Source organism: Magnolia sinica, chromosome 4, assembly GCF_029962835.1.
Source record: "Magnolia sinica isolate HGM2019 chromosome 4, MsV1, whole genome shotgun sequence".
Lineage (NCBI taxonomy): Eukaryota > Viridiplantae > Streptophyta > Magnoliopsida > Magnoliales > Magnoliaceae > Magnolia > Magnolia sinica.
Window position 1 is genome coordinate 22,912,233 of NC_080576.1, and position 26,753 is coordinate 22,938,985.

Here is a 26,753-nt window from a genome sequence, read left to right on the forward strand (position 1 = left end):
CGCTCGTTAGATGTGGGCCGCACATGTATGGTATATCAGACCATCGGTTGTCCATTGGTTTTGATGATGGAGCCGCTTACGAATATACCGGGTGTTTGCGTCTGTCGACAGTTGTGACGCGTCACACCGTGGAAGTTAGAAACAAGAGACGGTTGGCGGAGAAGAAAGCGTTGCATGTTAAAGCGTTGATGCCACGTTTGTAGCCTAGCATTTCTCCCAACGAGAAAGTCGAGAACGCGAAGCTGTGACCCGGTGCTAGCCACGTGGGTGGGACCCTGACCATGGCCCACCTCGATGCATACATTGTATATCCACGCCGTCCATCCATTTTGCAGGCTTATTTTGGACGTAGTTAAAAAAAATGAAGGAGACCAAATCTCAGGTATACCAACACAGGAAACAGTAGTCAATGAACGCCCATCATTAAAAAATTTCTACGGTCCACTGTAATTTTTTTTTTTGCCATCCAACCTGTTGATAAGGTCAAACAGACCTAAATGAAGGGGGAAAAAAATAACAGCCTGATCCAAAACTTATGTAGGCCACAAAAAGTTTTTAGTGGTCATTAACCATTTTTTCCTATGCTGCGGTCCACATAAAATTTTTACCTACTTCGTTTTTGAAATCATATCTAAAATTAGCTGGAAAAACAGATGGACGGCGTGGATACTGAATGCATACATCTAGGTGGGCCCACCCACATCGCTGGTTCCGGGGTCGCAGCCAATCGCGTCCGAAGGTCGAAGTACACGTGGCACGAGTCAATCAAGTCGTACATCTGTCAATACCTACTCCGACGGCAAAGTCTCCAACCGACACGAACGCAATGATGGACGGGTGTTCTCGTCAGTCCGGGAAAACTGCTCAAAATGGACGGCCAGAAACGTAAGATGGTGAAATCTTTTTGAGCAGTGATGGCCGCTAAAATCTACGGTCACACGGCGGCACGTGCGGGAAACCTGTGAATTTACAGGGACGAAAAACGCGAGACAGGTGGAAAGGAAGGGAGGGAGAGTGGAGACAGCGACACCCTTTCTTTGGTGTCTCCGCCCACCGACCCTCGAACTTTTCTCACCTCAAAACCCCACTCCACGCAAGAATCCTGACATTTCCCGATCCTTTTCTTGTGCAATTGGACCCCTCCGTTTTGGAAAATTCCAGTCCATGATCTGTTAAAATGGCCGGAGTTGCGAATTTCCGGACGTGCGGATGTCCGCAGAAGCCTCTTCTGGCTGCAGAGAGGGGATCGGGCCTTTCTTCTGTCGGTTCCGTCGGTCGGAGATCGACGGTCAGGATTTTACGGCCTTTTGAGGTACGGATCTGTGCAAAGGTTTCTTCTTCTTCTTCTGCTGCTGCTGCTGTGGCTTTTTTTATTCTTGTGATTTTTCTCTTATGTTTTAATTGAGATTGGAAATGGCTGTGGAAATCTCTCTAACATTTTTTGTTTGATGGAAAGATCCCTGACAAGCGGGGAATGTCTCTTCATTTTGCATTTGGTAATGCGCAGCGGTTAAGGTCATTTCTGTCATATGGTGTGTGCAATAGCCTTCTGTAGGTTCGAACAATACCAGATTTGCGCATTGTTGGGGCTTATTTGACCTTTTTGGACCTTTAGTTCTTCCAATGGAATTGAATTTTAGAATTACCGAAATGGCCCTGATATGACGGAAAATACCCATATGCCACCCCTTTGAACCAGGGAAAGTTGGGTCGGGCTCAATCGAACCAGGCTGGCAACCCAAAATTTTGGCCAGGTTGGGTCGGGTTTGGTTGAGGTTGGTTGGGTTGGGTTCGGGCTGGAAATCCTCAACCCCACACCAGGTCAGGTCGGGCTTGGGTTGAGGTCTCAGGCAACCTGACCCAACCCAACCCAATCTGGAAGCATGAGCCTCTTCTACAGAACCATTTCGGTCTTGGTCCTAACTTAGTACTAAACAAGTTCAAACTAACGGGTACCCATGTGATGGATTCCTCAAATGGGTTTGTCATTTCCATAAAGTGGTCACTTGGATGGGAGTCAATGGAGGTAAATGGGAGGAATAAGGAGTAAATGGCCTTTGAGGTGCATTTGGATAGGAATGAGTGCATGGAAATGAAATGAATTGGGAGTAAATGGGTCTATAAATGAAATCCTCTCTCAGATGAGAGATTTGGAAGTAAATGGGGGTGAAATGACTTTTTGGGCTCCCTTGGAGAGTCGCACGAGTAAACAAAGGTGTCGTTGCACACATGCCCACCATACACGATGATACTCTGAAACAATCTAATTATTGGCTACATCACTAAAATCACACCGATAGAATTATCCAAACCGTCCAAAGGTTGGCCCTCTAAATGGACGGCTAAAAAACATTGGCAAGTTGCTTCTTTGTGATCATTACATTTGTGGCTCACCTGTGGCTTGAAATTTCCTCATTTTTGGCTAAGATATATATTTCAATGGGCTTATTACAAATTTACAATCATTCCATCAAATATCACATATATACACTAATCTTGGATATTAAAGTTGATTTGGGACATCACATGTTCCTGTGAATATATTGAAAAATTCCAATGCATTCCAATTCCTCCCATTTACTCTCATCCAAACAAAATATTTGGATTTCAGTGCATTTCATTTACTCTCATTCAAACACCACTGAGTACGTCATTTACTCCCAATCCATTTACCTCCAATCCCATATCCCTTCACCTCTATTTACAAGCCCCCAAGCGAGCCCAAAGGATATAATTGACAACTCATAGTTGCATTTGCTTCCCTTTTGAATCTTTGGTCCCACCCAACCCAACCAACTTGACCAACCCAAGATGGGATAGTGTTGAGGATATTGCTCGGGATTGGGTCAGGCATGGGTGAACCTAACTTCATTCTCGTCGATCACTGGTTGACCCTCAACCCGCCCCGCCCCGCCCCGCCCTGCCCAAAGTTGCACTCTACTTTGAACTGGTGATATCCGGGGCCTGTAACAGTGAGTCAGTCCAATCTTTGATGCTGAGTTTTGCCTTTTTGGTGTCCATATTAACTTTATTTAAAACTTTTAAGTTATTCAGTAGTTTGTAATGACTGACATGTATTTATGTGTGGAAGTGAGAAGCACATGAGTTATGTATAGTCGTCAACTTGTAACTTGTAATTGTATATAAATACTACAAGCCTACAAGAGTATACGTACTGTGAAATGTGACTACACTACAGATTAGAGACCGTTAAATGAACCATCATGTGCATATTAATTGGCATACTTTAATTGGGTTTTCGGATGCATGAAATTAGTCGATTCATGAATTTGAAAGCCCGTCAATCGATGTCTTCATGAAATTGTAGGCTAATGATTTAGCATATTTATTATTTGATTTTTCTTTGTCAGCTTCATGGTATTGCGCTTTATTATTTGGTTGGCCTTATCATATTTGCATTTTGGGAGAGGGTTTTAGTTTACTTTTTTTTTTTCGATATCAAATGATCTAAACCATACAATCAATGGCTATCAAGATTGATGTGGATTTGAGCTGTCCAACATGCGCCACACTTTTGATCATCCATCTCTCTCAAAAACCACTATGATTGGATGATTCTAACCATCTGATCAATGATTGGGAAAGTATACATTTCATATTGATTATAATAGGGAGAGAAGCCTTAATGACTGGGAAAGTAGGCATTTCATATTGATTATAATAGAGAGAAGTTTCATTGTTTGTTGGGACTATCCATCATGATGAGCCCACCTTTGGTTGTTCACCCCTATTAAAGAAACATTGATGGGATGATACTAATTACCTGATCAACAGTGGGTGACCCATATTTATTGCAATTGAGGTCCAGTTCGTGATCTTAATTGTCCATCATGTGGTGCTCACCTTTAAGCGCCCATTCCTTTTAAGGGTCATTGCCGTACGACCGCATGCCTTTTTTGCCATTGACAAATAAATGCCTGCTTTTAAACTATTTCCATGTTAGTGCCTAACATTTTAAGTTGTTAGTCATATCCTACTGTTTCTTATGTGTATGTATGGGATACTATATTTTCTAAATTTCAATATCGCCCCTTTAGTCATATTACCGCTGCTTTTACGCATGCATAAAACACTAAAATTACATAGGGCCCACCATATTGTATATGTGGAATCCAATCCATCTATCATGCGAGAACCCCTATGATAACCGTACATACAAAATATCATCCCGATAAAAAAATTATATGGGCCACACTATCGGTAACAATGTAAAATTGTTCCTAACACCTCCAAGGTCATGCGATGTGGCCTGTTTGTGTTTTGCTTTAGGGTGAGTTTTGTAGCTTACAACTTGGTGATTCACACTCAATGAATGGCTTTGATGAAAGATACATGCGATGGTGGCCCATGAACAAACCTACGATTGGCTGCGTATGTGCAGACGCGTTTAATATTGGATACCGCGGCGGACGTGGATTGCATACTGACACAGCCAGTAGCGACATTGCCTGGACGATGCTCTATGGGCCCCATCATGATGTATGTCTTTTACGCTATTCTTCCATTTTTCGAGCTCATTTTAGGGCATGAGTCCAAATATGAAGCAGATCCAAATCTCAAGTGGACCACACCACAAGAAACAGTGGTGAATGAACGCTTACCATGCAAAATTTCTTGGGGGCCACAAAAGTTTTGGATAATTGTGAGTGTTCATTCACCATCATTTCCTGTGGTGTGGTCCACTTGAGATTTGGAACTACCTCATTTTTGGACTCATGCCCTAAAATGAGCTGGAAAAATGGATGGATGACGTGGATAAAACACATACATCATGGTGGGGCCCACAGAGGATCGTCTAGAAGCGACTTGCTACTGGCACTAGCAGTGTTAGTATGCAATTCGTGTACTAATGATGCCTATTGATGGGCAACCCTAAATTTTTTGTTAAAAGATGATCTGGCTGTTGATTGTTGTAGTCAAATTTTGTCCATTGAGATGTCGAATTGGACCCATAAACCAATGGAAAGAATAAAGCAATCCATTTAGTGTGATTATTAGACCATGGACAATTCTCTCGTGCAAGAGCTTGTGCATTTTTGCTAGTTCATCTAAACACGTCCAGTATCTGTATCTTACAGAGGCTCATTTAAACTTAAACGGCTCCAATTGTCATACCATCTCAACATGCCCGATCCTTGATGGCGAAGGAGGCAAAGCAAACTCTTCCTATTGATATGCAATGTGATTGAAGGGTTGAGTGCATCCCTTCCCTAGCCATTGGGTGGAATTGATAGGGTAGAGATGGAAGTATGAAAATATGGTAGATCGGGTCCATCCATGTACTACACTTGAACCCTAGCATGGGTGGCTTATGTTTGAAAAGAAAAAAGAAAAAGAAGACAATTCTACCCACATAATCCATGGCCATCAAAGCAACTTAAGAGAATGAATAACGACAAAAAATTCAGCAAAGAGAAGTAAAGGAAAAAAACAACGGATAGGATTGTTTGGTAGGTTTGATTTGTAAAATATAGGCCATCCATGCTAGGGCCCTTGTAGATGGATGGATTGGATTTATACAGAACCATTCCACGTGTACATTGGAGAGATGGCTCTACCATATTCTGGTTCTTCTACATCTCGTGTTAGTTTGCCTCTGTCGCGAGTCACAATTCAATGTGTGTCACCACCCACTGGGGCCTACTTGCTGACTAGTTCATGATCGGAATCTGGTTGTGGACTCTATGCTGTATGGCTCACTGTAAGAAACGTAAGCTGTATGGATGATTGTGACCATCAGTCTCTGCAAATGAATGTAGAACAATGAAAAGGAAAATTTCAATGATAGGCATTCAATTCCCACTGTTTCTTGTGGTGTGGTCCACTTGAGTTTCGGATTTAGTCCATTTTTTTTTTCCTCATGTTGTAAAATAAGCAGGCAAAATGGATGGACGGTAAATATGTCATCAACAATGGCAGTGGACTCCAAAATTCAGTTCTCCAAACTGTCCTTTTGTGCGATAGTCGTTAGTTGTGCTGGTATAAAATCAAGGGTAAAATTTCCTTTGCCATTCTCAAGTGTAAAATCGACTTATTATTCCATTACCCATCCATGAGTCAAACTCAACTAGGTAGTGTATTGACCGTATTTCTTAAAACTTGGCATTGACATGGAAATACTTCAAAAGCAGGCACTGATTTCTCGATGGTGAAAGAGGTAGGCAGCGTACGAGAATGACTATTCCTTTAAAAGGTCTTCGATATAATAATCTTAAATATCTAATCAATGGATAAGAAATGGACCGTCCATATTTGTTATACCATGAGATGTCCTATTAGATCGACGACCCACCTTTGAATGTCAATCCCTTCCATAAAATCACTTCGATTGAATGATCCTAACCATTTGATCAATGGCTAAACAAATGGATGATCCATATTGACTATGATAGAGAACCAATCATTGATCTAGGCCATCGATGATGTAAGGCCCGCCTTTGACTAGTCATCCCTCTTAAAAGTCACTTTGTCCAGATGATCTTAAGGATCTAATCAATGACTATGAAAATTGAAGGTTGATTATCATAGAGAAGTTCTAGTCATTATTCTAGACCATCAACGTATGGTCCTCTTTTGATTTCGATAGTAAGAGTCACTCTGATCAAATGAATCCTAACCGTTGATAAGATATTTATGTAAATGGATAGTCCATATTGATTATAATATAGATGGCTAGTCATTGATCTAGGCCATCCTTGGTGTCGGCCCACTCGTCTTAACCATTTGATCAATGGCTAGGAATTGGGTGGTCCGAGATCCTATTTGTGATATGGAATGTCCATGTTGGACCCACCTTTCATTGTCAACCCCATCTAGAAATCACTTTCATATGATCCTAACCATCTTGTCAATGGCTAGGAAATAGAAGGACCATATTGTTTAAGTAGAAAGGGCCTTGACGCAAGGAAGGACGTTATGAGGTCAATCATTGTCTTCCTCGATCGATAAACGCCTTGAATCCACAAGAGCAAATTTTCGAATCCACGAGAGATATGAAAGTTTTCTAGAGATTTTATTGATTGAAATAAACGAGTTTAACATCCTTAAATAACCCTAAACAAACGCTAAAACGTAATCAAAGAGTCCTAATCAAATAAGGAAACAAATTATGAAAAACAAGCAAATTTTCGTCGTTTGTCGACTTGTCAAAATGGCTCAAAAACGTCTAGAGACTAAAATTGGAAATTCTGTGAATTTTGACATGTTGACTCAATTTTTCGACCTGTTGAACAGTATTTCGACCTGTCTAAGCTGACAGAAATCAACCGACAAGCAATTTGGAATTTCTGGCAGAATTTCGACCTGTCGACCATATCTGTCAACTGGTCGAACCATGCTGAATTTTGTTGATTTCTCCTTGGGCTTCTTCCAATCCATGTGCGTTAGGAAGGTGCTTGATCCATGTCCTACATCAAACCCCTCCACTTGAAAAAAACTCGTCCTTGAGTTTGGTTCACAATACGTGTTTAACTTCCTCTAGTTCGGTTCACAATACGTGTTTAACTTCCTCGAGTTCTTCAGTGAACTTGGTTCACAATACTTATACCGGTCTGCTACATTGAAAGTCCTTGAGATCTCTATGTCCTCTAGAAGATTAAGAACAAAGGCGTTATCATTGATTTTCTTAAGGATCAGAATAGGGCTATCTTCTTATTCACCAACTTGTTATACGTCATAGCCGGAAACTCTTACTTGCGCAAGTGAATTAACACATTATCATCCCCTTGAAACACCTTTTGACACCAATGTTTGTTAGCATCTTCTTTGTACTTGACGTTAGACTCTTGAGCTGACACAAGACATGTACTCATGCTCTCCTTGACTTGATCCTTATGGATCAGTTCTCCGCTTGTGCCTGCAAGATCCCGCATTCTTTTTGATAATGTGTGCAATTAGACAAACTTGCTCCTGAGACAAGATTAATGTGGTTTTGTAGATCTCGTATGGGAGGCAATTCCTTAGGAAGTTTATCAGGCACAATTGCCTCGAACTTCTGCAATACTGATTTCAAATTCTCTGGGATGTTCACGAGCTCCACATCGTTGTCCCTTTCAACTAATGCATCTACATCTCTCGTCTCCGCAGATTGTTTGACGAAATCCTGTTTGGTTACGAGAGATTGTCCCTCCACTTTAGAAGTCTTGGGTTCGTTCTCCGTTTCCATAGGGGCCATACATACGCCACTGATGAATCCGGTGGCTTGTCGCGACTCCGTCTTGACCAGGTTGGCTCTCGCCGACAAACAATGAGATTTCTCTACACAACTCCTCATTGATCGGCTACCCTGCTGACAATTTTGGTATTGTTGGAACAATACCTGATCGTAATCGCTGGAAAGGAATTGTGTGCACAACAATTTCTTCATCCACGACCACGTATGGATTAGTGCTTTCATCTATCTTATCTGTGCGAGCCTAAGTTGCTTCCACCAAGTTGAAGCTCCGCCCTTCAACATGTAGGCCACAAGTTTAACCTTCTTCTCTTAAGCGATATCTATGTAGTTGAAGAAATGTTCGACTTCAAGCAGCCAATCAAGGAAGTCCTCGATGTGGAGTTAGCCATTGAAGATAGAGAGATCGACTTTCATCCCGAAGTCTTGATCCGTCCGATCTACCTAATCGCCGCCTCATCTGGGATGCTAGAGGATCATGTTATCGACCTCCTCATCCCTGGATCTCACCTCCTCAGGTGTGATTCTGCGATTCACCGCCAACATCGTCCTGCTATTAGCACGATTGCGAATTCCAGCGCCTACTGGAGGTGGATCATTGCCACGAACACGGAGTTTCCCTAGAGCCTGCGTCATGCAATCGATGACGGCCTACAACCCTTGCATGACTTGCCAACTCTTTTGCTGCGCCGCTTTGAAGGCCGTCGTTGTTAAGGAAAATTCCTTGGAGCACTGTCCATGGGAATGTTGCCCGATCTGTTGTCAAAAGCCATATATTCAAGGAGAAAGCCTTGCTTTGATACCAATTGACGTAGGGAAGGACGTGATGAGGATCACCGTCCCGTCTTCCTCGATCGATAAACACCTTGAATCCACAAGGGCAAATTCTCGAATCCACGAGAGAGATGAAAGTTTTCTAGAGATTTTGTTGATTGAATGATAGATAGATTGAAATATACGAGTTTAACATCCTTAAATAACCATAAACAAACCCTAAAATGTAATTAAAGAGTCCTAATCAAATAAGGAAACATATTATGAAGAACGCACAAATTTCCGGCGTATGTCGACCTGCCGAAATGGCTCAAAAACGTCCAGAGACTAGAAATGGAAATCATGTGCATTTCAACTTGTCAACCTGATCTGTCGACTTGTTGAACAGTATTTCGACTTGTCGACAGATCTGTCGATTTGTCTAAATTGGCAGAAATCAACCAGCAAGCAATCTAGAATTTTTGGCGGAATTTTGACCTGTCGACCGGTTAAACTATGCTGAATTTTGTCGATTTCTCCTTGGGCTTCTTCCAATCCATGTGTGTTACGAAGGTGCTTGATCCACATCCTACATCAGACCCATTGATTGGAACCTTTCATTACATGGGGCCCGCTACTTATTACTCATCCCTTTCAAAAGTCACGTTGATCGGATGTTCATAGCCATCCAACCAATTGCTAGAAAAGTAGGTGTGTTGGATGGGTAACCATTCTCTAGCTTAACCTTGGAAACCTTTGATTTCCCAACTTTGTGAATTGTGGAATTTTTGCCCTTTTCCCCTAATTGAGAAATCCACATGTTTCGTTAACTGGGCAATTAGTAAACTTAACTATTAAGGCTAACTAAATACACTAGTTACATGGTTCACGAACTTCACAATTAAAATTTGCCAGATTCATGAATTTGGTAGCTAACCAAACACACTAGTTACAAGGCTCCATTTTTCTTTTTAGAAAGATTACCCTTGTCTCTGTTTATGTCTCGGATTGAAACAAATTACTAAAATTCGCCCCTGCCTACGGATCAATCGACATTTTTCTCAAATTTTACGAACAGAGGCCCATATAGTCATATTTGTTATTCCTTGGCTTAATTCCAAATCTACTCCTTGGAAGAAAATAAGTCTTTTGAAATTTTGAACCTCAAATTGTATTCCTAAGCATTGTCCAAAGATAATCAACACGGCATCAAAGGTCTAGAGGGCACCTCAACATAATATCGTTGTCATTGATATGAATGTTATAGTTTTAGAGTTCTGCGGTTTTAGTTGTTTGTAAATCAATTATGCATATCAAAAATTAAAAAAGAAGTAGTTCGTAAATCAAGTTATGCAAAAACATTTGTGTATTTGTAGGGAAAGTGAAATATGTGACATATAATAGTGTTTGGTTGCTGGTTTTCTTTTTAATATTATTTCTTGGCTTAGCAATTCCCTGGTTTTTACAAAAAACAAGTTTGGTTTGCACTGTGGTCAATTTTTACATTCCTGAGGAATTCCATTCTTCATCTTTTCCTCAACAAGGAAAAAAACCTTTCACCCTTTCTCTCAAGTCTCAACGACAATGAAAGGAGTAAACATGGTCTCTCAAGTTGATATTGCGCATCGGCCATGTCTTTAGTCTTGACTGAATGATCTATTCAGTCTGAATTTTTGGGATGACCAATTCTGTAAGGACATCATATGAATCTCTTCGAATACATTATATGCACCCACTGATATGCTATGTGGTCATCGATGTTTTGAACCATAATTGCAGCAGCCACAAACATGAACTAATTGGTTTGTGTCGACTTCTGTAAATTTGTCCAACAAGAACCACATATCATCCAACTGAAATAACTGCATCGCACACTTCTTCTCGAATGAACGCAATACTGTATGCAGATGGCAGACACACATTTACACAGATAGGTTTCTGATGGTGGAGAAATGAAATTGTCTCTTACAGGCTAATGACTTTGTTGACAAACTTCATATATTCAAGTGCTGCAGGCATGCAGTTGACGTTCACCCACTGTTGACTGTGTGAAAAGTGAAAACCAATGCTGGGATTGGGCACTCGTCAACAACTTCTATTGACTCTCTTGTTTGCCTTTCTTGTATTTGTATCATGACTAATTTTCCTTGCTAATTTTTTCTGTTGCATTCTCTTTTTCTTCTTCTTGTTCTTTCTTGAAATAAATACGTTTACCATGATCATGCAGGTTTGCTGGTTTCAGTTATATGAATTACGTGTCATTGGTTATATCGTATCATTGTCACAGTACACAGTTTAGTAGTTTCTTTACCATTATGATTACAAAACCTGGGTTTACATTTTTGGCACAAAATTCCAAAATACTACTAAATTTAAAGACCAAACTAAACTATAGAGTCATGCCGGAATATGAAAAGGATGGCTAACTTCTCCAAGTGATCCTCTTACCCTTAAAATCTTCACCTACTCCCTCTCTCCCCACATGCATCACATTAAAGGATCAAGGGAAGGACAAGATATGTCAAATTTGTCTTGTATCCCATGTCAACAAATGTGTATCATACATTTTTTTTTTTTTTACACATGTTCCCGCCACACACCCACGCACGCGGTAGTGGGATTTCACCACCTATGGGTTTCGAACCCAAGACCTTGTGTTGAAACTCCTCAGAGTCTACCACTCGGGCAAGGACTGGAACCCAATGTGTATCATACATATATGAAATGATATTTCCTTGAAACAGGAAGCATCTTTCTTACATAGATCTGATGATGGGTATGTTTATCATTTATGGCTTCAAGAGGAAAAGGACCTATTGTATATGGTTCATTGTGTATGCTCTTTTGTTGGTTTCAGGATGAGGCATTTTGCGTTGGGAGATTAGCTCCAGGTCACTTGAAGAAGGCATCTCTCAAGGTTGCCAGGCCAAGATCCTGTATACACATGGCTTTAGTTGACGAGAGACATGCTCTTGGCCGAGATGTTGCCAAGCCTTCAGGAATCCTGGTAATTTAGTAACTTCCCATTTCATATCTGGTCGTAGCATATATTAGTGCAGGTCCTTCAGCTCATCAGTGTCAGAGGTGCATGTCATGTGAAGATGAACTTTGTCTGAGAAGATTGAGATTTATAAATTAGATGCAAGCTTCTAGGCTCAAACATTTGCCATAGTGGGTGTTGATTAGCAAAAGGAAAACATTTGCTGCATTGGTGTTTTTATTCCTGGTATAGCTGAGTTACTTTGTGTTCTTTTGCAGGCATATGACCTGGTTCAAGGAGCCCTTGTAAGTTTGACCATTTGCATACTACCCTTTATTCTGTAGGCTGCTGCTTCATTTCATGATTATGGTTTCTGATTCCTTTTAATTTCCGTTATGCAAATATTCCTCAATCATTATACACTTATGGATGTCTTGTCCATTCTAGAGCATACCTTCTGCCTTTTTGTCTTGATCTTGGGCATTCCTTAGGTTATTTCTCCTGACACCTTGTATGAATTGAACTTATGAGACCTGCTTTTTCCATTTGTTACTCTAGTCCTCAACTTAACTTCTAACTACAGATTATTGCTTTGCCTACTTGCTGATTATGTGACACTGTTTTTCCATTTGGTCCAACTACGTGTTCTGTAACAGTAACGATGGCCATAATGGCCACCACCGTTACCTTTACGATACGGGTCGTAACGGCTATTTCAGCCACCGTAATGGCCGTTACGGTCTCTTTTTTTTATTGAAAAAAAAATCCTGAAAAACATGTATTTGACTCGTAATGTTGATTAAAAAGTATGAAAAACCTGTATTTGCCCCATAACAGACAATTACGGGGCTGTTATGGCCTTTATAATTGTAACGTGCCATTAACGGCAATTACGAGTCATTTTTTCCATAACGGCTGTTACAGCCCTTACGACCCCGTAACGTGTAACAGCTGCCACCATTACCTTTATGTAACGGCCTTTACGGCACACCCCATCCAAGTTACTTCTCTCTCTCTCTCTCTCTCTCTCTCTCTCTCTCTCTCTATATATATATATATATATATATTTTCCTTTCTTCTTCTTCTTCTTCTTCTTTTTGAAAATGATGATTTTATATAAAGAATAGAGCAAGGGGCAAGAGGTTGGATAAGATGGTCTAACTGAAGTTATGACCCTCCATAGAGTGGAATGGCAGAACAGGATTTGTGTAGCCAACCCCTATTAGTTGGGATAAGGCTGCTGCTGATGATGGTGATGAGTAAAGCCAGGAACATGCAGCTGTGACAGCCCAATGCAACAACTGATCCTTTCTTCACTATGCCAAGTAGCCAATGCAAAACAAAAACAAAATAAGCCAGAGCGCAAAATATATCGGAGACCCAAGGACTACACCCAAGAGGCTCATTAACATCTTCCTACTGAGTTGCCAATCCAATCCCCACATTAGATCTCCCCACATTGCGTTCTCCAATGAATACCATCAGAAATCTTGTCTCGGTAGAGCCCAAGTAGTTATTATAAGAAGAATTCTTCTTATTACGACATCAGAGGAAGCCTCTTTGCCTCAACAAAATTCTTCCACTTCTCTCTTCCACAATCCCTGCATCAATTCGCCAATGAATTGTTGTCAATCTTGTCTCGGTAGAGCCCAAGTAGTTATTATAAGAAGAATTCTTCTTATTACGACATCAGAGGAAGCCTCTTTGCCTCAACAAAATTCTTCCACTTCTCTCTTCCACAATCCCTGCATCAATTCACCAATGAATTGTTGTAGGACCACAAGAACTCAAAATGAAGGAGAAGTTATCTCACCAAAGTGTAATGGATGAAAATGTGGTTGATTGACTCCTCATTCCTGCACATGAAGCCTTAATGTTTCCGTACTGTTTATTTGCCATCCAATCTGTTGATAAGGTCACATGAACCTGAATGGAGGTAAAAAAACAAATTTCAGTTTGATCCAAAACTGTTGTAGTCCATTAATGGTAAATCACCACTTATTCTTATGGTCCACCTGATAATTGAATCTGCTTCATTTTTGGAATAATGCCTGAAAATGATTTGGAAAAATGGATGGACAATGTGGATACATAATACATCAAGGTGAGCCCCACGGTAACTGCACGGTAAGTGCTGCACCGTCTTGGGTGAGGCCAAGGTCTCATGGACGTGGATTTCTTGCTAAAGCCATTCACAGGAAGTTCCTGCATTGGAATGTTAGGTGGGGCCCATTGTTATGTTTGTGAGAAATCCACTCTGTCCATCCGTTTTTCTTGATAATTTTAGGACATGAGACCAAAAATCAGGTGGATCCAAAACTCTAAGGCGGCCATACGAGAGGAGATAGTGGGGATTAAGTGACCACCATTGAAACATTTGTATGGCCACAAAAGTTTCGTATCAGGCTAATTTTTTTGTGTTTTCACTTCATCCCAGTGGGAATGACCTTATAAGCGGTTTGGATGGCATATAAACATCAAGATGGTGCCCTGGAAGGTTTCAATGGTAGGCAAATCTTTCCTCAGTTTTTCCTCTCGTATGGACGCGGAACCAACAATGTGGGTGGGACCCTGACAGTAGGGCCCACCTCGATGCATGCACAGTATATCCACATCGTCCATCTATTTTGCCACATGATTTTAGGGGTTTGTCCAAAAAATTATGCAAATGCAAATTTCAAGTAGTCGTGGACCACTTCACACGAAATAGTGTTTATTGACCATTAAAAACCTTTTCTGGGCCACAAAATTTTTGGATTAAGTTGATATTTGTTTTTTGTTTTTTTCCTTTCATCCATGTCTGTGTGAACTTATCAACATGTTGGATGGTCAATAACCATTACGGTGGACCCGAAGAAGTTTTTAATGGTGGGAGATCAATGACCACTGTTTCTTGTAGTGTGGTCCACTTGAAACTTGTATCTGCTTCATTTTTGGGACCATGCTATAAAATAAGTAGTCCAAACAGATGGACGGCGTGGATATGTAGTACATATATCGAGGTGGGCCCCAAAGAGTTGACTCACGCAATCCGTGTCCCCAAATCCACGATGCTGGGCCAACCAACAAATTGGGTGGGACCCTGACCGTGAGGCCACCTTGTTGTAATACGGTGTCTCTACACCATCAATTCATTTTGACAGATCATTTTAGGGAACGGACTGAAAAATGAGGCAGATCCAAATCTGAGGTGGACCACACCACATGAAATAGTGGTCAATGAATAGCCACCATTAAAAAGTTTTTGGGGATTACAAAACTTTTAGATCAAGCTAATATTTATGTTTTCCCTTCATCCAGGTCTATCGGACCTTATGAATAGATTGGATGGCAAATCCACATCATGGTGGACCCCTAGGAAAGCTTCAATGGTGGACATCATTGCCACCACGGCTTCTTGTGGTGTGGTCCACTTCAGCCTTATATCTGCCTACTTTTTGGGCTCATGCCCTAAAATGACCTATCAAAAAGGATGGACGGTGTGGATAAAACACATACATCATGGTGGGTCCTACAAAGCCCCTGACAGGACCATCAATCTCGAGCTAACTCGATCTGCACCTGTAAAAAGGGCTCAGAAGCCTATTTTGGAAGCCAACGTGGGTTCTGGACTTCTGGAACCCTAAAACCCCAAAATCCCTCCCAAATCTCTGGATTTTTTTATTTTTATTTTTTAATTTCTTCGGATTTTTTCAAAGTGCAATACCGAAATCACTTGCATTTCGATTGGGTTAGCTCGAGATGGACTCAGAGATTCTGTTTGTACTCAGCTACAAATGGCGCAACGTTTCGATTCAAATGGCCCACCAAATGAAGCTTCCGATTAGGGCAATCTCTTCTACATGTACCAAATCCACACTGTTGAAAGTTTTTATCTCTTTAAATTTTATTTATTTTTTGGATATTTATGTTGTCCCGAGTCTCCCGACATTCCGGCCCTTTTATCGGCGAATTTGGTAGTTGGCTACAGTAGCCCCGTGACTGGGTAGGTGTTGTACAACGAAATATGCATAAAAATCCCACTCAAAGTGATAATATTGTCGATATTGCACGATATTTAGCGATATTGTGCGATATATCGATCGATACCAAGTATTTCTTGATTTTTTTTTATTTTTTTTTTTGGTTTTTAAATATAATTTTGTAGTCTCTTCCGAAGGGTTTCGTATTGTTGGACCCGCGATACCGATAATATTGGCCCGATATATCGGCCGATAGTATCGATATTACGAACAATGGTTGTACGGATGTTTTGAAAGAGTGCTTCTTTCCGTTTTAGGCTTGTAACCTTTTTGCACCATCTTAGCACTCTCTTTAATAAAATTCTTTGTTACCTTGAAAAAAAATCCATTTCCCTCAAAACCCTAATTCACCTTGAATCTCTTGTACAACACCAACGAAAGCTCAAATTGCTTTCAAGAAATCCAATTTGCTGACCTTTCGAGGCGTAATCTTAGAAGAAATGAGAAAGTTGTTGAAATAGCACATAAAAGCTCTTTCTTATATATTTGCACCCTCATTGGGTGATAAAATACACACGCAAAAAGAAAAAAAAGAAAAAGAAGGCGCATAGTGGATGTACCCACAAGGATATTTCAAATAAAAAGCCACAGGTGCTGCAGGCATGCCCAGACGCATCCAAGTGCTAGGCCTAGGTGCACGCTTGAGGTAACTGCCTTGCCTAGGGTCCAAGTGAGGCGCAGGGCGCCCAAAATGCCTAGGCATGTGCTGGGGAGCCTTTGACTACACTGCCCGCGGCGTCATTACCAAGAAGAATGACTTGGATGAGAATTTGCAAATTTTCAACCATCTCCAAACTTTCCTATTGTTAGTCAATGTATTGGTATGCCCATCCGTCAGTCTACCCAATTAGTTCACTAATAGATTTGATTCCTCATGAAACAAGTTTCTTCACAGCTTGGCATTCCAAGCCATGCCACCCCCTGCCAACTCGAAACAATCCTGGACTGTTCCTTCCTCAGCAATCACACCCAAATACAAGTCTTGATAAGTTCCCGCAAGTGGATTTTCTCATCCAGCCAAGCATCCAGAACAAAAATGAACTTTGTTACCTTTACCCACAAAAAAGTGGATGCCTTCGTGAAACTCTGCCTGACTTTACATGAGATGCCCCTATTTGCCCCAGCCAAGGTTCTCTTTTTCTTCCCCCCACCACTCTCAAAGAACTTGTAGGTAAAGTACTATTTTTGGTAGTAAATGATACAAAAGATGATCTACCATCTAGAATTTCAGCAAATTTTCTTTTTCTTTCAAAAGTAAAAAAACCAGAAAGAGAGAGTAAATGATGGAATAGAGTTGATCAGGTTGCAGTGTGTGATTAAGAAACCAGGTAACTGAAGACACTAATGGATCTTCTTTTTTAACCCATCAGAAAATGGATGCCCTTGTGAAACTCTGCTTGAATTATGAGATGTCCCTATTTGCCCCAGCCAAGGTTTTCTCTTTCTTCAAGCTAAAGTACTCCTTATAGTGGTAAATGATACAGGAGATGCTCTACCATCTAGAATTCCAGCAAAATTTTGTTCTGTTAAATAATAAAATAAAATAACAGAAAAGAGAGCAAAATGATGGTATAAAGTTGATCAGGTTGCAGTGTGTGATTAAGAAACAAAGAAACTGAAGACACTAGTGGATCTGCTTTTTTAACCCATCAGAAAATGGATGTCCTTGTGACACTCTGCCTGGCTTTACATGAGATGTCCCTATTTGCCCCAGGCAATGTTTTCTTCCCCTCCTCTTAAAGAACTTGTAAGCTAAAGTACTCTTTTTGGAGGTAAATGATACCCAAGAGGTGATCTACCATCTAGAATATCAGCAAAAATTTGTTTTCTTTCAAAAATAAATGATAAAAGACAGAAAAGAGGTAAATGATGATATAGAGTTGATTAGGTTGCCGAGTGTGATTATGAAACCAGGAAACTGAAGACACTAAAGGATCTGCTTTTCTTAGGCACTGCCAGGGACATGGTCCAATCTATTTCATCTGACATCCATCTGCTTGGTTACTATAACGAATATTGTAAAGTAACATAATCTTAAATATATTTCTTGCATACTTTCAGTATCTGTTTCTTATCCTGTGACTATAGATTAGTTTCCTTGCAATTTAAGCTATGAAGTTAATCTAGGCAATGACAGGATTCAATTTTAGATGCAATGAAGAGTGGTTGCAATTTCAATGTTTCAATATGATAAAGCACAATCTGTATACGAGGCCAGATCTGTTTGGGGGGGGTGGTGATGATCCACCACAAAGCTTTGTAGATTAAGGCTTAATCTACAGCATGATGTGTGGGGCCACCATCATCTACACGACATCCAAACTGTCCATCTCATGTGACCCCTTGTGTTCTTCTTGGTGCCCAAAAACCAGGATGATCCAAGATTCTAGTGTGCCGCACCACAAAGAACAGCTTAGATGGGGTGCCCACCACACCATTAAAAAACTTCAGATTGTACATGGGGCTCACCATATTTCGTATGGTCCATCCAATCCATTCAAAAGAAGCGTCCTATAAGGATGAATTGACACCCCAACAATAAGGACCCGAAACTCATGTGGCCACACCACATGATTTTAGAGTTTCTAGGAATGATTTTACCTGTTTGGCCCACCTTAGTTCTGGACCGACTGGATTTTTGGGCTCCAATGAGAACACGAGGGTCCTGACAAGGACTGATTGGATGTCATGCAAACATCACAGTGGTCCCCACATATCACATTGTAGTGGATCGGGACTATACGTGCGTGTGGCCGTGCATATGCAGCTATGGGTCTGTGTCTGTGTATGTTCGTGTGTGTGCCCGTGTCATTTTTGGATAACTAGTTAAGATTCGTTGCAGGTTAGATGGAGCTCTGTTATGGACAAATCAATACCTGATCCCCCAACCGCTGTTCTTCTTCATGGCATTCTTGGTAGCAGGAAGAACTGGGGTAGGTATATTTCTCTTCAGACTTATACGCAAGCAGTCTGCACCGGTTTCATTAGACAGGTGTTCCAAATTCAAATTGCGCAGTCCATCAGGCATTTGCATTATTTGGTCAATGCAGACTGATTTCTTGGCCAATCATCACAATCTGTGTCAATGAGAAAGCAGATTGTATTGTTTGGCTAGATTTTTCAGATTTGTATGTTCTAATATTAAACTAAAAGAAAGCTCCTTCAAGTTTGAAAAAGTACAATGATGAATTTGTTGATAAACTGCACCAAAATATTATATTGAGGTTGCATTCATGGTCTTTGTTTTATTTAGTGGAGTTACATCCCTCAGTTCTGGGTTTTCATCAGCTCTCCCTATAACTTGGTCATCCTTTTAATACCCAGGGTGTAAATGTAACACCCTGTTTATTCTCCAGACAGTAAAATTGATTTGAATGTACTAATAACCCAGAATCCCTCATGGATTTCCAGCCCTTGGTGAACTCTGTTTCTCGTCCCATGTGTTCTTTTCTTTTCTTTTCTTTTCTTTTCTTCTTCTTCTTCTTCTTCTTCTTCTTCTTCTTTTTAATTTTAATTTTAATTTTAATTTTATTTTTTACATCATCATTACCTGTAATGTATCTTTGAATATCTTCTTGCTTGATTTCTTCAGGATCCTTTGCTAGGAGATTGGCGCAAGAATTTCCTATGTGGCAGGTACTTCGCATCAAATCTGAACTTCAAGTTGAATTTTGTTTTTAGTGATTGGACATGTTTAAAATGGAACGTGGAAAGAACATGGTTTTTTCTTTAGAATGCAGGATGGTCACCTAAAAATGGTTGGATTCTGCAACACATTTCTTTATGCCTTCAGAAATTTGTTCTCCATCTCTGCCCTTGGAAATACCTTTTATTTTAAATGGTAAAATGCTCATAAACAGGGTTGTACTGCAGCCAGTTGTAGGTTATCAGTTCTCCTTTAGAATTATACATATCAAAGGAGTTCTTTTAGAATTTAATTGAATTACTCTGGATTGAAATGAATAACTGTTTCTTGCTTTACTTGTGTTCATTCACTTATTTCTAGCATGTGTTATTGTTTTAAAACCTAAAAAGTAGCTCCAGACTTTCTGAACTTTGGAAATGTTAGTTTTAGCCATCCAACATCATCCATGCTGACATTTATTATACAATCCATATAGAAACTTAATTCTGTTGCATTATATTGTCTGATGCAGTTCCTCTTGGTAGATTTACGTTGCCATGGTGACTCCGCATTGGTTGAGAAGAGTGCCCCTCACACTGTTGCATCAGCTGCTCTTGACATCTTAAAGCTAGTGGGTAATTCAGGACCATTATTGGTTATATCATAGATAATATGCATGCAATTTGTTGCAACTTATGCAGACCTTATCCGATGGGATATAGATGATTCTACAAACTCTCTCTTTTATTTTTATTTTTATTTTTTAGTTCCTCAATATTAGACTACTGGTACTCATGAGTCATGAGTTACAAAGTAGCTGATGCAATTAGAAGTCCTGGATAACATTTCTTGTCATTTTGTGAAATGATTCAATCATCAGAGGATGCAATTCATAAAAAAATAATAATCAAAGGATGCAATTCGTCCTGAAGCTTTGGTATTAGCCTTTGGCTATGCGTTGTCAGATTAATTTATGGTATTTAGAGCTATGCATCATGAATCATAAGGTCCATCCTTTTTTACTTTTTAACAAAAACTCAAGGATTTCTCATATTATTTGCATACCAAACTGGGTCCACTTTGAATGTCTCTACCCTCCTGCCCTCTGCATGTAAGTGAAACTGGGTCCACTTACGAATGTCTCTTAACTTTTTGTAGTCTCTCATATCTAGGTCCACTTACGAATGTCTCTAAACTTATTGTAGTCTCTCATATCTTTTATTTGGCTGGTCTACCATTGATTGTATCAGGTGGCAAGACTTAGAGTAACTCCCCGAGTGTTAGTGGGTCACAGCTTTGGAGGCAAAGGTACATTTGTGGCTGCAACTCTAGCATATTAGCACATGATGTCATAATGCATGTTACTAGGATTACTTAATTTTGCTTGGACATTCTCCAGCACATTGCATGTGTTGCTTATAAATATTTGAAACGCAATACAAAAGTAAGTTTCTCATCAATACTATGCAGTTGCCTTGAGCATGGTTGAACAAGCTGCAAAACCTCTTGCACGGCCTGTTAAGGTAAACTACAATCCGTTAGATGACAATTTGTTAGATGTCTGATCTAGTGATCTCGAACAGATTATTATAGTCCCTCAAGGGTTAGGATCTATCTCTTATTATTGGAGAAACAGGGAAATCTCACATTGTCAGCTTATTGTTCTGGGTGCCTTTTTTTGTGAAGGTTTGGGTTCTGGATGCAACTCCTGGGAAAGTCCGTCCTGGTGGAGATGGGGAGGATCATCCTGCTGAACTAATTGCTTTCCTAAGTACAATGCCTAAGCAGGTGCATTTTTTTCCTGCAGAACTAATTGCTTTCTGAAGTAAGAAAGAACTTGATGATCTATGGTCTAAATGAAGTTGGCCCTTGATAGAGTAAAATGGCAGAACAAGATTATTCTACCTGACCCCAATTAGTTGGGACTTGGGATAAGGCTTAGATGATGACGACGACGACCCTATCCTATTTACACCTTGTTAGAATCTGTTTATTTGAAGACAAGCACCATCCTTATTTTATGGATTAAAGAACTATCCACTATGGATACTTCCCATGAGGTTCATACTGGACAAGTTCAGTCTACTCATTAATTGATTAATATTAAGAGGTTTGCTAGTCCCTTCGGAGGTAAAGGCTTGCTTTTTTTCAACGTGTCACCCATACATGTGGCAAATGTCCAGGGAAAGCAAAGCCATTGATCTGATGGGTCACCTTGTCACCAGGCTGTACATATAACAATCATGGCAATTTAACAACCGTGGCTCCGTAATTGGTGCAATTTTTTTTTATCTTCAAATGTGGGCCGTTGATCTTTATATTTTTTATTTTATTCTTCCTGAATTATCATTCTACATCCTCTTGGAGGTCCCCATTGTGATTGTTAAGATAGTCTATTTGCTGTGATTTTTGAGCTATAACCGTTTCATGTTGTGGCTGACCAGATCAAGGATTCTGAATGATCTAGAAGTGTGCCTTGGAAGGAGAAGATTCTGGAGACGAGCAAGCCTCCATCTCCATGTTTGGTCCATGCATGAAGAGCAGACATGCATTGAAACATGCAGAACCAAGATTTGGCGGTGTAGCATAAGCTTCAGAAGAGAAATTAAATGCCTTAATCTTATGATTGGAAACCAATTAAGTCAGGTGCCATCTGCAGCTGAGCCAGTATGCCTATACTTGGCTTCAACGCTTGAGTGGGTAGCTGTAGACACCATGATCTTGTAATTGGAAGTTAAGTCAGCTTCAGCACTTCACTGGGTAGCTGTAGATTGTTTCGAGCACTGAAGGGAAAAGAAAAAAAGATGAACTTAAATGGCTCATATTCTCGAGTTGATCGAAAGGAAATAGACAATGAATGACAGTGTCAACAAATAAAAATTTCAATATACAGGAATGGAGAACACCGCAAGTTGACCTTTCAGAAAAAAAGTAAAAAAAAAAAGAACACAAGTTTTTTATTCTAACCAAGCCATCCCTGCGGGGCAGATCCTTGTTGATTTTACTTCTTGTTAAGAATAAGGTTGTAAGTTTTAACCAGTGTATCATGGTCAAAAGCTTGACTCAGTTTATCATTGTAATGATTGTTAATTACCTTAGAATGACCTCTTTTATCAATATCACAATCATCATGTTCTTTGTTCTTAAAATTTCATGTCGTGTTTGCTTTATGTGCTCTACATTTTCATGCAATCAATTACACCTGACACTTTATGTAAAGTAATGGGATTTACTAAAGAGCATTGTCTAGAAAGTCTAAGTGAAGACCCTCCAAGCATAATGTAATGATCTTATTTTCCTAATAGGTTTCTTCTAAACGTGAAGTTGTTCGGGCTCTCATTCAAGAGGGTTTCTCGAAAGATGTAGCACAGGTATTCTCATTGCCATATGCCAAATACTTTTTCAGCGCTCTTTGTTTATTATCAAGCAAAGAGATCGCATTGCACACCAGTGTGGGCATAAAATAGTACTAATGTTGTATGAGTAACGAATGTGCTTTCAAAAGTGCATGCATGCATTTAAGCTAATATGTGAGCCACTGACATCTAAAGGTCTTCTTTTTCTTCTTTTTTAGTGGGTGGTCACAAATCTTCGTCAGACTGGCCCGTCATCAAGCTTCTCATGGGGTTTTGACCTCAAGGGCATTGCTGAGATGTACAAATCCTATGAAGAAACAAATTTATGGTATTCCCATTCAACAGTGTTACTCCTTAGTACCTTTTTGACTTAAAATGTTGTGAGGTCCCTCTCAAAATCTTTTCTTCAAGTGCTCCCAAAATCCTTGGAACTAGTATTTCTGAGTAGTATTCACATCTCTTCTAACCTATGCAGGAAAATTGTGGAGGATGTGCCTCGAGGTGTTCATGTGAATTTCTTGAAAGCTGAGAGAAGCTTGCACCGTTGGGCCCTTGAAGATCTTCAGAGGATTCATGCTGCAGAGCAGCTGGCTGCAGATGAGGGGGCTGGGGTTCAAATGCATGTTCTTGAAGATGCTGGACATTGGGTAATCATTCTTTTACAACAAGGAATCCTAACTCGTGACATATTTGCTTAACATGCTTAACCTTGGGATGGTTAATTTTAGCTTATTTTGTAGCATCATCCTAGGGGGGTGTTTGGGTCGTAAGTTACTTAAGATAATCTACTTATGCCTTAAGGGCCTGTTTGGGAGGGTGGATTTGGAATCCTCTTGTTGTGTTTGGCACCCTGGATTCAAAATCCCCTGTAATCCCAAAGTAGCTATGCATAACATATTTACAGGGGTTTGAATTTAATTACTAAATCAACTTTAATATCTCTAATTAGTGTACTCATGTAATTTTGACACAATGATTGTAATAAGCCCGTTGAAATTTATACTTTGCCCGAAAATGATGAAATTTCAAGTCTTGGATGAGCCACAAGCACAAGATCACATCCGAGTGACTAACCAACGATTTTTAACCGTTGATTTACATGGACAATGTTTGGACGGTGGAGATCATTGTATTAAAGTAATTATAGTGATGCAATTGATACTATAATTGGTGGTTTGGGATATCATCAGTGGGCCATGTGGCCAATAGATTAATAGCCTAGTGACACAGATGTTACACATACACGTCTTGGAAGGATTTTAGATGTAACTCAAGCTTTCACCTTGGATTTCAAACCTCCTCTTTTGAGGGGATTTGAAACCCCCTGGATTCAAAACCCCCAGTTACTTTATGGTGCCAAATACCCCCCACCAAATTCCATGGTGCCAAACGACCCCTAAGTAGCTTATCTTGATTTCAACTTATTAAATTGAAGTGATTAAGTGACTTTAAATAAAAAAGCTACTTATAATTGATCATAAACCAATCTTACTTATCTACTGCTTAAGTAGAAAAGGTAACTGTAACTTATTTGGTGGTATCCAAACGGACCCTAAAAGACCATAATTGTTAGTTATTGCATGGATCCAAGAATTTACTTGGAAGTCTCTTCCTAGACACTCCCATATCTCTATGCCCTTCAAGAACAGTAAATCAGCAATCCCTGTGGTACACTGTATGCATGGTTTTGGTACTCTCTCCTCATAAAGAGTTTGATCTACTGTTTATTTAGGTATCGAGATTTTGGTTTTCTGTGGGAGCGACATTATTGCATAGTAATATGACCACAATAATACTCTGTAGTTTTTCCCACACTTGGAACTAATCTAGTAGTTTGTCCCTTTTTTCTGTTCTCTTTCGAAATATCGGTCTTTTCTCGCTGAAATTAGAAGAGCCTTTTTTTTTTTTTTCATTTTTCCAATGCATTCTTTCAATTGATTACTTGTGGGAAATAAGAAGTAATTTTTGTTTTGGAATGATATAGAGAATTTCTTCGATGATAGATCCAAGTCTTCTTTTCTTTGCATGCCTTTGCAGTGAGAATAGGGCCCTCACAAGTGATAAAACTTGCAAAGCTCTATTACCACCCATCACAGTTTCTTGGACAGCATCAAACATGTTTCATCTTCTGTCCTACCTTCCTGGCTCAATGGAGTTTCATCTTTTCCTTCACTGTTATTATTATTATTATTTTATTTTTTATCAGTGGGTCTGCCCATTGTCTCCCAAAATAATAGATTGGTGGAAGGCCCATTGGCCATTTGTAGTGAAAGACTAAGGTTCCACTCGCCATTACTTTGTTCACAGAGAGTTGGAAATGAGGAATTATAGTCCTTGACCAGCTGGTTTCAATAGTACACTTGGGTTTTCAGTTCTGACTGGCGGCACCTGTGGTTAATTTGTCAAGACCATTGACCTGCTAGGCTCTTCCATGGATGGATTATACCCAAAGGTGTCCTCGATTGGATAATGCTAACCTTCTGATTCATGGCTTACAAATTAACAATCATCCCAACGGTCCACATCCAACTGAAAAAGGTCCAAAGGTTGGTTGTTAGGATCTTTAGATCAGGAAGAGCTTTGGGGCGTGGTCAATCCATTCATGGTGGGATGCAACAGACCAATGGTCTGGATGACTTAACCATGGTCTCTACTTATCAGAACTGAAAACCAAGTACACTGAGGTCTCTACTTATCAAAACTGAAAACCAAGTACACTGAAGCCTTGGATTGAGGATTCTAGAATTCCTGTTTAATGAGTACTCTGATTTTAATGGCATGACCTCATGATTATTTTATTTTTTTGTTGGAGGTGGTTGAGAACTCTTTTCAGCCTTGCATTTTTGGTGTTGGGCAGGCCTTGTCAGACTGTCCGTAAGGATTAGTCCTATTCCCCCATAGCACTTGCCTATGGCCAAATCTTTATGTTCGTCCTAGAAAAAGCAATGCAGGATACGGTGGAGTAGTCCAACTGGTTAGGGGGACTTTATTTCTTTAAATTGGCTCCTAGTTAGAAACCTAGGCTGGTTGCTGTTATTTTATCATGCTATGATTGCATCTGGCAATTAGACACCCTTGTCAGACACAAAGTTCTTTTGGGGACACATGTCTAATTTGTACGAGATCCTGACTACGCCTTTCCATGTGGGCCATTGTTGGGGAATGGCTCCAGAATCAAGCCAACCATATTAACTGCCCTATCTGATTCTTGATTCTCAGGCCACGGCCTATCCATGGTGAGGCCCCACCAATGTGGTAGTGTCTGCATCCTGTACATGTCTGCCATGTGTCCCGGTGGGAGCTTGTCTGCAATGAGATGGGGAGTAATTGGTTTGCAATTAGAGTCCCTTTCTCCTTTCTTTTTCCCCTTCCAAGATTACAATGAGCAAAAGAAATTTGTAACCTTCTCTTATTTTTTCTTTCTCTTTATTTTTAATTACTAAGGTTGTGATGATAAAAAGATAGGGATGCTTATGACCTTTTCTCTTCTTCTTTTTTAAATTACATGTGCAGGTGCATGCTGACAACCCGGATGGGCTCTTTCGGATACTCTCATCTTCCTTCCAAGGGTTTAAATCATAGCTGTGATTTGATGCCCCATTGTATTTAGTCTACTTCTTCATAGGTTTGTTCCTTGATAGAAATTCTTTTCTTGTATCAAGTTGCCACACGTTTGACTTCACTGTTTGCCATTGTCAGCCATTTATTCATTTATTAATATGTGCACACTGCAGAGACATGCAGTGCATGCTACAAGTTTTGTTGAAATTGGATGACGAATTTTGATGACCAAGTCAAATTGCCTGCAGTCAAAATTTTCTGGCCA

At 40.0% G+C, this 26,753-nt stretch overlaps 1 protein-coding gene across 2 annotated transcripts; it reads left to right on the forward strand.

Moving 5' to 3' along the window:
* Positions 1-816: 816 nt before the first annotated feature.
* LOC131242778 (uncharacterized) lies at positions 817-26,753 on the forward strand. 2 transcript variants are annotated; one of them, XM_058241651.1, is made up of 13 exons: positions 819-1,312; positions 11,802-11,951; positions 12,203-12,229; positions 18,789-18,879; positions 19,539-19,582; positions 20,104-20,202; positions 20,822-20,879; positions 21,042-21,094; positions 21,258-21,359; positions 22,877-22,942; positions 23,146-23,255; positions 23,403-23,574; positions 26,441-26,753. In XM_058241651.1, exons 1-13 carry the CDS (start codon positions 1,178-1,180, stop codon positions 26,507-26,509), a joined length of 1,176 nt encoding a protein of 391 aa, XP_058097634.1. In that variant the 5' UTR covers positions 819-1,177; the 3' UTR covers positions 26,510-26,753. The 2 variants fall into 2 exon arrangements, with proteins under 2 accessions (XP_058097635.1, XP_058097634.1); XM_058241652.1 differs by lacking the exon at positions 20,104-20,202 and having other exon boundaries at positions 817-1,312.